Source organism: Cygnus atratus, chromosome 34, assembly GCF_013377495.2.
Source record: "Cygnus atratus isolate AKBS03 ecotype Queensland, Australia chromosome 34, CAtr_DNAZoo_HiC_assembly, whole genome shotgun sequence".
Classification (NCBI taxonomy): domain Eukaryota; kingdom Metazoa; phylum Chordata; class Aves; order Anseriformes; family Anatidae; genus Cygnus; species Cygnus atratus.
In genome coordinates this window covers 579,113-589,741 of record NC_066395.1, presented here as the reverse complement: position 1 = coordinate 589,741, position 10,629 = coordinate 579,113, and the positions used below count along the sequence as shown (strand labels likewise).

General features: G+C 51.1%; 2 protein-coding genes across 2 annotated transcripts; both read right to left on the bottom strand.

Annotated features, from left to right (window-relative positions):
* Positions 1–2,415: 2,415 nt before the first annotated feature.
* Positions 2,416–3,348, bottom strand: LOC118260976 (olfactory receptor 14C36-like). Its single transcript, XM_035571585.1, has one exon. The coding sequence runs from the start codon at positions 3,346–3,348 to the stop codon at positions 2,416–2,418; it is 933 nt and encodes a 310-aa protein (XP_035427478.1).
* Positions 3,349–9,468: 6,120 nt separating this feature from the next.
* LOC126913632 (olfactory receptor 14C36-like) lies at positions 9,469–10,428 on the bottom strand. Its single transcript, XM_050716118.1, has one exon. It carries the CDS (start codon positions 10,426–10,428, stop codon positions 9,469–9,471), a length of 960 nt encoding a protein of 319 aa, XP_050572075.1.
* Between the last annotated feature and the right edge of the window lie 201 nt (positions 10,429–10,629).

Here is a 10,629-nt window from a genome sequence, read left to right as displayed (position 1 = left end):
TTTTCCCAGGCCCTCATGCATGCTTCAGTTTCCCCCAGGGATCACGGAGGCACTGGCTGACTCTGTGTAGAAAACTGAAAGCAGCTGTGGAGGATGACTTTAGGCCAAAGTTGAAATCTCTGACATGACAGCCAGAGGTGCTGCTCTGCAGAGAGAGGGGGCTGTGGTGCCTGGGGCATGGGGGCACTCTGCAGGACTGTGCTGGGCAGGCTAGGAGGCAGACCCAGCTCATGGGGTCACTGCCATTGCCCCAGCGTTGCAACAAATCAGTCTCTAGACTCCTTTGCTGGGGCTGCTGCGTGCCCTGGGGCTGCAGAGCTCTCTTCAGCCTGCTCACACTAGATTGAGCACTTGAGCTCTGGTCAGTCCACCTTGGACATAACATGGTGCTCAGCAGTAAATACTGGGGTCATCTTTCCAAGACAAGGTAGCAGTTTCTCGGAGACTGGCAGCACAGCGGTCTGCTTGTGGGAATTGATGAGTTACTAAATATTCATCATGTCTGGGGTTGGAATTTCTTTTTCTTTAATTTTTCTTTTCCTTTCCCTTCCTTATGTGTCTATCTCTCTGCGAGTTTTTATGTTCTTTCCCTTCTCTCTCTAGATGTGTTTCCTCCTCTCCCTCTAGAGGAGGAGGAAGGAGGCAGCTCATGCATGTGTAGTTGCTGGTTGGGGTGAGCAAGGAGGAGGCTGGCTGTGGTGCAAGGAAATGGAGGTCCGTAAAGCTGCAGGAGCCCTGGTCTCTTGCCTGGGAGATCCCCAGCACAGAGTGCCTGTGCCCCACAGGGCCAGCCCCGCTCCCCAGGCCAGCACAAGAGGCCTGGCCCAGGCACAGAGCTGCCTGCCCCAAGCAGGTGCCTGCAAAAAGAGCTTTCCCTTTCTCCTTTTCCTATCGGTGCAGGCCCAGAAATGCTGCCCTACTCTTCCCCAGGGCCATCCCTGCTCCCAGAGAGCCTTGCCCAGGGCAGTGTGTCTGTGATGGCCTGGCTGGCTGTTGCTGCTTCCCTCCCCATGCTCCCTGCAGGGCCCCAGCTGGCGGTGCTGCTGTGCAGAGCCAGGGGCTGTTGTGCCCTGGGATCCTGGGGGTCTCCCCCCTGCCCGTGCTGCTCAGGGTGGGCAGCAGACCCAATTCCATGGGAATCTCTGCTGCTGAGCCCCTTTCCATCTGCCCTGATGGGTCAGCAGCACAGGACAGTGCTTGGCAGGGCCATGGGGTGTCTCGAAGGGCACAAAGGACAAGCGAGTACTGCACCAGACCTCACCCACAGCACTTCAAAATGGTTATCCTCAATTAATCTGCAGTCTTATGGGCCTTTGCCTGCTGGCTCTTCACCACCTCTTCTGGCATTGCAGAGCCCTCCTTTAGCCCATGGACTCCTCAGATTTGCCTTTTCATTTACCAGACCCTTCTTTGGATGGTCACTCATTTTATGAGGTTCTAATCACTGCCCACTGAGCACATTGTCCCTGCAGATCCCCTGACATCTCCTGGAAGCTTCAGATTCCTCTCCAGGCTGGCATTGGCCATCTACCCCACTTCAGGGGACAGTGTTGTCTGTTTGGGCATGTGCTGCCACAAAAGGAGTTCTTGGCCCAGCCCTTGGTTCCTCACAGACCACGCTGGGACTTTCAGCCCGTGTCCTTCACTCCATGAAGAACCCAAAAAAATCAGAAGAGCAGGGAGCAACCCCTTGGCTCTATTCCTGATAACACATTTGGAAGAGGTGTCCAGGCTTCTGGATTTGCCCTGAGCAGCCCCTTTTGTTATTTTGGTGCTAGCAGGGAGGCCAGCTGTGACCCAGGGCTGCACAGTGCCCGCTGCAGCCTGCAGGGACAGGGATGTCACTGTAGGGACAACAGCACTGTCACCAAGGTACATGAGATCTCACGGATTATCCAAATACAAGAAGCACAATGAGGAAGCCAAAATAGAGCAGCAGTAAAAAGACCAGGTCCTGCTGCTGGCCATGGCCATGGCTCCAGGGAAGCAGCAGCCCCGACCCAAAGGCAGCAGAGAGGCAGAGCCCAGTGGGCAGTGAGGGGCAGCCCCGAGGGCCAGCAGGGCTGCTCCTCCATGTGGCAGCTGGACTCTTGGCTCCGAGCCCCTCCTGCATGCTGGGGCAGCTCTCCAAGCTGCAGAGGAGATGGGAAGAGAGGGATACTGAGACCAATCAGGTTCTGACAGCTTCTCAATTGTCATTATCTACAAGGCAAGCACGGTTCTACAGGTACATGAGACATTCATGTGAAAAAAAAAAAAAAAAAGAATAATTAAGAGATATGAAAATAAAAATACCATTATTAAATGAAAATCTAAAGATGCAGTATAATATATTATAAAAGAATTATGACAAAAGACTATCCTAACAATTTTATAGAAAAACAGTGAGTTCTGATTGGATTGTGGGCTTCAATATTACTGATGAAGAAGCATGTATCCAAAGAGTATCCTCACTGCGTCCTTGAGCTCCTTGTTCCTCATGCTGTAGACGAGGGGGTTCAGAGCTGCAGGAAAGACTGAGTACAGAACTGCCACCACCAGATCCAGGGACGGGGAGGAGATGGAGGGGGGTTTCAGGTAGGAAAACGTGCCAGTACTGAGAAACAGGGAGACCACAGCCAGGTGAGGGAGGCACGTGGAAAAGGCTTTGTGCTGGCCTTGCTCAGAGGGGATCCTGAGCACTGCCCTGAAGATCTGCACATAGGAGAAAACGATGAAAACAAAACAAAGAAAGGCTAAAGAAACACTAACTACAATAAGCCCAACCTCCCTGAGGAATGACTTTGAGCAGGAGAGCTTGAGGATTTGGGGGATTTCACAGAAGAACTGGTCCACAGCATTACCTTGGCAGAGGGGCAGGGAAAATGTATTGGCCGTGTGCAGGACAGTATACAGAAAGCCACTGCCGCAGGCAGCTGCTGCCATCTGGGCACAAGCTCTGCTGCCCACGAGGCTCCCGTAGTGCAGGGGCTTGCAGATGGCAATGTAGCGGTCGTAGGCCATGATAGTGAGAAGGAAATACTCTGCTGATATGAAGAAGAGAAAGAAAAAGACCTGGGCAGCACACCCTTGATAGGAGATGGCCCTGGTGTTCCTGATGGCATTGGCCATGGCTTTGGGGAGAGTGGTGGAGATGCAGCCCAGGTCGAGGAGGGCGAGGTTGAGGAGGAAGAAGTACATGGGGGTGTGGAGGCGGTGGTCGCAGGCTACAGCTGTGAGGATGAGGCCATTGCCCAGGAGGGCAGCCAGGTAGATGCCCAGGAAGAGCGCAAAGTGCAGGAGCTGCAGCTCCCGCGTGTCTGCAAATGGCAGGAGGAGGAACTCGGTGATGGAGCTGCTGTTGGGCATTTGGTGAGTTTGGATACAGTTGTCTGTTGAAGAGGAGAAGGCAGAATGAACAGATTCCTCAGAGGAAAACCTATTGCAAGACTTAGAGCAGCCCCAGCCTGAGCCTCTCTCTTTGCAAAGAACCTTTCTGCAGCTCTCTTGAGCTGTGGTCGTGCTGGCTGAGAGTGGCACTAGGAGCAGGGGCTGCTGTGGGCTCCAGAGGAGTCCTTCCTGCTTTGCAGCAGGATGAAAGCAGGAACATGGGGGAAACTCAAGTTCAGTCTATGAGTTTTGCAGTGTTGTTGCAACAACAGATCTGAATACAGAGCAGAGCAGAGCTGCAGGGATTTTGTTTGCTTTCTTTTTGTTTGCTTTTCTTATCCCAGTTGCCCCCTAATGCTTAAGAGAGGCGTTGGATTGTTGAACTGCCTGACATTTCCTGTGCGCTCCTGGTGAAATCTTGTGGGTGCTAGGAGGCAAAGGGACTGTCCCTTGGTGAAGACTGAGCAGAGAAGATATTCCCACCAGACCTGTTCTCAGCTGCCCTGTGTCACCCCTCTGTGAGCCGCAGGACCATCCCACTGAGGTGTTTCCCTGAGAAGAAACTGGAGACAGCTGAGAACAGAGAAGCCCCAGTCCCAGTGCAGCTGGACAACATCCTCACCTTGTCTCTGTAAGCCTGATCAGGATCTCAGCTCTTCCCTCCTAACCAGGGGTGCAGAGGCCTCACTCCAGCTGCCCACAGACAGCCATCCAGCACCACGGACATGGCCTTTGCATGGAGGTGCCTTCTTCTTGGGGCACCTGGATAACACAAGGATGCCATGAGAGAGCGGCATTAGCTGGAGAACAGCCTGCAGCCCAGGAGTATGCCCCACAGACAGAGCTGGATTTCCACAAGCTGGGGTGTCCCAGAATTGCAGCTGCAACCCCTGCAATGTCTGGAGGATGCCTGGCCACTCTGCTCTTGGCTGACCAAGGGCAGCTAGGTTAGGGCACTCCATGTGGCTTCTGCCAGACTTCCTCACCTCACAGTGCCATCCAGCAGGACTCTCAAAGCCTACTGCATTGCCCACTGCCCTCCCAGAAACAAGACCCAGAAGGAGACCCTTCCAGGACGTGCAGCTGCATGGCCCTGCAGCCACAGACTTACCTTGTCAAGGGCTGTGCAGATTTCTCCTGCAGTCAGCTCTCAGCATCCTCCCACTCCCAACTGCCTCCAAGCCCTCTCTCCTTCTCTCCTCTCTGTGTCTCTGCTGCGGTCAGAGCCCCCAGCCCTGCTGCGCTGTGCAGAGGATCTGCTCCTGGGCAGAGCTGTCTCTCTGCACCAGGGCCCTCTTGCCAGGAGCTCCCACTGGGCCCAGGAGCCCGGCCCAGCTCAGCAGCAGAGGCCCAGCCCAAGGCATTGGAATCACCCCTCTGGGGGCTTTGGTGATGAGCCCACGAACCTCAGACACTGAGAGCAAACTGAAAAAATCTCTCAAGAAGTCCAAGTCAGAGGCAAGTTTCCTGCAGTGTCCCCCTGAGGGCCAGGACTGACATAGCCTCCCTTGGAGCTCATTAGAGCAGAACATTGGAGGCAGTGAGGACAAGGAGACAAAGGCAATGTGAAGGTGACACTGATGTGTAGACAACCTGGATGTGTTTCACCAAAGCAAAGCGCTATGCCTTGTCCCCTGGCACCCTGGAAGGGAGATCTGTTTCTGTCACACATTGCTCAGGGTTCTTCCTTGGGCAGTAGGAGATGGGGATGTGCATTGCCAAGTGCAGGAAAATTGTATGACCCCTGCCTGGTTCATAGGTGGGCAAGGTGTCAACTAGGCTCTGGTGCTTTAGCGATTAGCTGTCTCCTCATAGGCTTTAGTGGCAGAGACAACAGCCATAGCCATGGACACAAATATCTCATATATACAGCTGTCTATGAAGCCAGCCTGGTTCCTGGTGAGCAGGCACCACTGCTCTATGGCATCGCTCGTGGTGCTCAGGCCCTCCTCCTCCTGGGCACGGCTCACTCAGCATGGTCCCAGTCTGCCCTGATGTGTGGTTACTCTTGTCTGGTACAGGACTAGGCTCTTCTCCTTGTAAATGTCAAGAGGTTTCTGCAGAAGAAATCCTGGGATTTCTCAAGGTTCTCCCTGACTGACGCTCCATTCTGTCAGCTGTTAATATCTGCATGCGGATGGCTCACCCTGACTGTGCTGTCTATTATAAGATAACTGCACCAACAATTGCAGGACTATTTGGACAATACAGGATTTAGTGGAATAAAACTGCAGCACAGTATCACAGAATGATAGGGGATGGAATTCCACTGGATTCTACCTTTTCTCTGCTTCCTTCTCATGCATGGTGTCATTTTGTTTGGAACCGTATCCTAAACGTTGTGAGGCTGTGCAGGGACAAAATTAGAAGGTTGAAAGACCAACTGGAGCCCAATTTATTTATTAAAGATAAATAAAAAATAATATATATTTTTAAATTCATAAAAAAAAAAAAGAGGATAAATGGGAATCTTCATCCTCTATTGGTTGTGGGGGGAAACATAGGTAAAAGTGATGAGGAAAATGCTGAGGTTTTTATTGCTTCCTTTGCCTCAGTCTCCAGCAGCAAGAACAGTTGTTCCCCTGGTACTCAGACTCCTGAACTGGTAGATAGGGACAGTGAGTGGAATGAAGCTCTCATAATCCATGAGGAAATATTTAGAGACATGCTACTCCACGAAGATATATGCAAGTCTACAGGGGCCAGATGGGATCCACCCAAGGGTACTGAGAGAGCTGGCCGAAGCACTCACCGAGTGGCTTTCCATCACTGATCAGCAGTCCTGCCTATAAGGGGAGGTCCCAGTCAACTGGTGACTAGCAAATGTGACGGCCATCTACAAGAAGGGCCAGAAGGAGGATCTTTGAACTGCAGGCCTGTCAGTCTGACCTTGGTGCCAGGGAAGCTCATGAAGGGGAAGCAGATTATCTTGAGCACCATCACACAACATTTATAGGACAACCAGGAGATCAGGCCCAGTCAGCATGAGGGAAAGTAGTCAGCATGAATAGATGAGGTAAAGTCTGTGGATATGGCCTACCTAGACTTCAATAAGTCTTTTGAGGCCATTTCCCACAGCATTCTCCAGGAGAAACTGGTTACTCGAGGCCTAGATGGATGTACGCTTCATTGGGTTAAAAACTGGCTGGGTGGCCAGGTCCAAAGAGTCATGGTAAGTGGAGCTAAATGCAGTTGGAGGCTGGTCACTACTGGTGTCCCCCAGGGCCCAGTACTGGGGCCAGTTTTCTTCAATATCTTCATCAATGATCTGGACGAGGGGATTGAGCACACCCTCAGTAAGTTTGCAGATGACACCAAATTCAGAGCGAGTGTTGATCTGCTCGAGGGTAGGAGGGCTCGGCAGAGGGATCTGTATAGGCTGGACCCATGGGCTGAGTCTTGCACTTGGGGCACAACAGCCCCATCCATGCTGGGGAAAGAGTGGCTGGACAGCTGTCCGGCAGAAAGGGCCCTAGGGATATTGGTGGATAGTCGGCTGAATGTGAGCCAGCAGTTTGCTCAGGTAGCCAAGAAGGCCAACAGCACCCTGGCTTGTACCAGGAATACTGTGGTCAGCAGGACTAGGGAAGTGATCGTCCCTTTGTTCTTGGCCCTGGTGAGGCCACACCTCAAGTACTGCTTTTAGCTCTCGGGCCCCCAGCACAAGAAGGACATGGATCTATTAGAATGAGTCCAGAGGAGGGCCATGAGGACGATCAAAGGGTTGGAGCATCTCTCCTATGTAGACAGGCTGAGGGAGTTGGGGTTGTTCGGCCTGGAGAAGAGAAGGGGTCTCTCTCTGGGGAGACCTTACAGTGGCCTTCCAGTACCTAAAGGGGACTACAGAAAAGCTGGGGAGGGACTTTTCATCAAATAGTGTAGTGATAAGAATAGGGGTGATGCTTTTAAACTGAAAGAGGGTAGATTTAGATTAGATATTAGAAAGAATAGGTTGGAATTATATGATCTTTAAGGTCTTTTCCTACCCAGACCATTCTGTGATTCTGTAAATATGAAACACAGCACCATAGCAGCTATTAAGAAGAAAAATTATCGCAGCCAAAACTAGGACAATATCCCCCGCTTATTCCATATATTCTACGTCATGCTCAGGTCCGACACTTTCCAATTAATCACTACCACCTTTTCTGTCTTTTGAGATACATAAAAAAATATCATGTCCTTAGTCTATTGGTGTCTATAATAATAGTAATAATAATTCCTCTTGTGTCCTATGAAACAGCCTTTATCTCAACCCATGAACTTTTACTTTTTTTTTTTTTTTTCTCCCAGTTCTCTCCTCCATCCCATTGGATGAATAGCTTAGGCATCTGAGCAAGAGAGCTTGAGAATCTGGGGGATTTCACAGAAGAACTGGTCCACAGCATTACCTTGGCAGAGGGGCAGTGAAAATATGTTGGCAGTGTGCAGGACAGCATTGAGAAAGCCACTGCCCCAGGCAGCTGCTGCCATCTTCACAGAATCACACAGAGAATCACAGAATGTTAGGGACTGGAAGGGACCTTGAAAGATCATCTACTCCAATCCCCCTGATGGAGCAGGAACGCCTAGATCAGTTCACACAGGCATGTGCCCAGGTGGGTTTTGAATGTCTCCAGAGAAGGAGGCTCCACAACCCCCCTGGGCAGCCAGTTCCAGTGCTCTGTCACCCTCACTGTAAAAAAGTTTCATCTCATATTTAAGTGGAACCTCTTATCTTCTAGCTTGCACCCACTGTCACTTGTCCTATCATTAGATGTCACTGAGAAGAGCCCCTGGTTCCGTCCTCCTGACACTCACCCTTTACATATTTATAAGCATTAATAAAGTCACCCCTCAGTCTTCTCTTCTCCAAACTAAAGAGACCCAGCTCTCTGAGCCTTTCCTCATAAGGGAGATGCTCCACTCCCTTAATCATCCTCCTGGCTCTGCGCTGGACTCTCTCAAGCAGTTCCCTGTCCTTGAACTGAGGGGCCCCGAACTGGACACAATATTCCAGATGCGGTCTCACCAGGGCAGAGTAGAGGGGGAGGAGAATCTCTCTCGACCTACTAACCACAGCCGTTCTGATACACCCCAGGAGGCCATTGGCCTTCTTGGCCACAAGGGCAGTGTTAGTTCATGGTCATCCTGCTGTCCACCAGGACCCTCAGGTCCCTTTACCCTTCGCTGCTCTCCAGCAGGGCAGTCCCCAGCTTCCACTGGTGTCTGGAGTTGTTCTTGCCCAGATGCAGGACTCTACACTTGCCCTCATTACATTTCATTAAATTTCTCCCCACCCAACTCTCCAGTCTGTCTAGGTGTCACTGGATGGCAGCACAGCCTTATGGCACGTCAGCCGCTCCTCCCAGTTTAGTGTCAGCAGCAAACTTGCTGACAATGCGCTCCATTTCCTCATCCAAGTTGTTGATGAATATATTGAATAGTACTGGTCACAGTACCAACCTTGAAGGACTCCAGTAGATACAGGCCTCCAACTAGACTCCATCCCATTAACTACAACCGTCTGGCTTCTTCCCTTCAGCCAGTTCACAGTCCACCTCACCACCTGATCGTCCGGACCACACTTCCTCAGTTTAGCTGCGAGGATGCTGTGGGAGACGGTGTCAAAGGCTTTACTGAAATCAAGATAAACCACGTCCACTGCTTTACCATCATCTGTCCACCCAGTTATATCCTCATAAAAGGCTATCAGGCTGGTCAAGCGTGACTTCCCCTTGGTGAAGCCATGTTAACTGCCTGTTGACAGCTGTTCGTTTGAGGAGGGGGAGTGAAAGAGCAGTGTGGCAGAGTTCAGCTGTCCATCAATGTGAAACTACCAAACTGTTCAGCTCTGTTATTGGCACCAGCTATGAAAGGAGAGGAAAACTTTCTGTCCGTATATTGGGGAGATTCTGTTTTATTACAGAAAAGCAAAGTGAGAGGCAGTGTTGACATATAGGTAGACAAAAAAAAAAAAAAAAAAAACAACGCATAGAGCAGTTTCATAACTGAATGGAGACTGTATAAATCAAAACCATTTTTCTAGGAAACTAATGAACAGAAGTGACAATGAAGATAAATGTAACAATAATGATAATGAAACAAGTATCCAGGAAATCACTTTTGGAGAAAGAGGAGAAATTTATCAATATTCAGAAACATCCGTGAAGCTACTTTTCTAACAGCATCTCTGAGCTCCTTGTTTCTTATGCTGTAGATGAGGGGGTTCACTACTGGAGGCACTACTGAGTACAGAACTGCCACCACCAGATCCAGGGATGGGGAGGAGAGGGAGGGGGGCTTCACGTAGCCAAATATGACAGTGCTGAGAAACAGGGAGACCACAAACAGGTGAGGAAGGCATGTGGAGAAGGTTTTGTGCCGGCCCTGCTCAGAGGGCATCCTCAGCACTGCCATGAAGATCTGCACATAGGACAGCATGATCAAAACAAAACAGCCAAACCCCAAAAAAGCACTGAACATGAGAAATCCAACTTCCCTGAGATAGGATTCTCTGCAGGAGAGCTTAAGGATCTGGGGAACTTCACAGAAGAACTGATCCACAGTATTGCCTTGGCAGAGGGGCAGGGAAAATGTATTGGCCGTGTGCAGGACAGCACTGAGAACCCCACTGCCCCAGGCAGCTGCTGCCATCTGGGCACAAGCTCTGCTGCCCAGTAGGCTCCCGTAGTGCAGGGGCTTGCAGATGGCAACGTAGCAGTCGTAGGCCATGATAGTGAGAAGGAAATACTCTGCTGAAAACAAAAAGAAGAAGAAAAAGACCTGTGCAGCACATCCTTGATAGGAGGTGGCCCTGGTGTCCCAGAGGGAATTGATCATGGCTTTGGGCAGAGTGGTGGAGATGCAGCCCAGGTCGAGAAGGGCGAGGTTGAGGAGGAAGAAGTACATGGGGGTGTGGAGGCAGTGGTCACAGGCTATGGCTGTGAGGATGAGGCCGTTGCCCAGGAGGGCAGCCAGGTAGATGCCCAGGAAGAGCCTGAAGTGCAGGAGCTGCAGCTCCCGCGTGTCTGCGAATGGCAGGAGGAGGAACTCGGTGATGGAGCTGCTGTTGGACATCTAATCTTCCTGGACAAAGGGAACTACACAAGGAAGAGAAGATGGTGATGAACTAGGAGAGACAACTCTGAGGAAAACCTACCCCGGTTCTCATCGAAGCCCCCCTACAGTTACTTTCCCCTTTCTGAGACCTTGCTTGAGATCTGGTTGGTGATGGCTTGAGGGTGCCTCTGGGAGCAGCGGTCTGTGCTGTGGGTACTG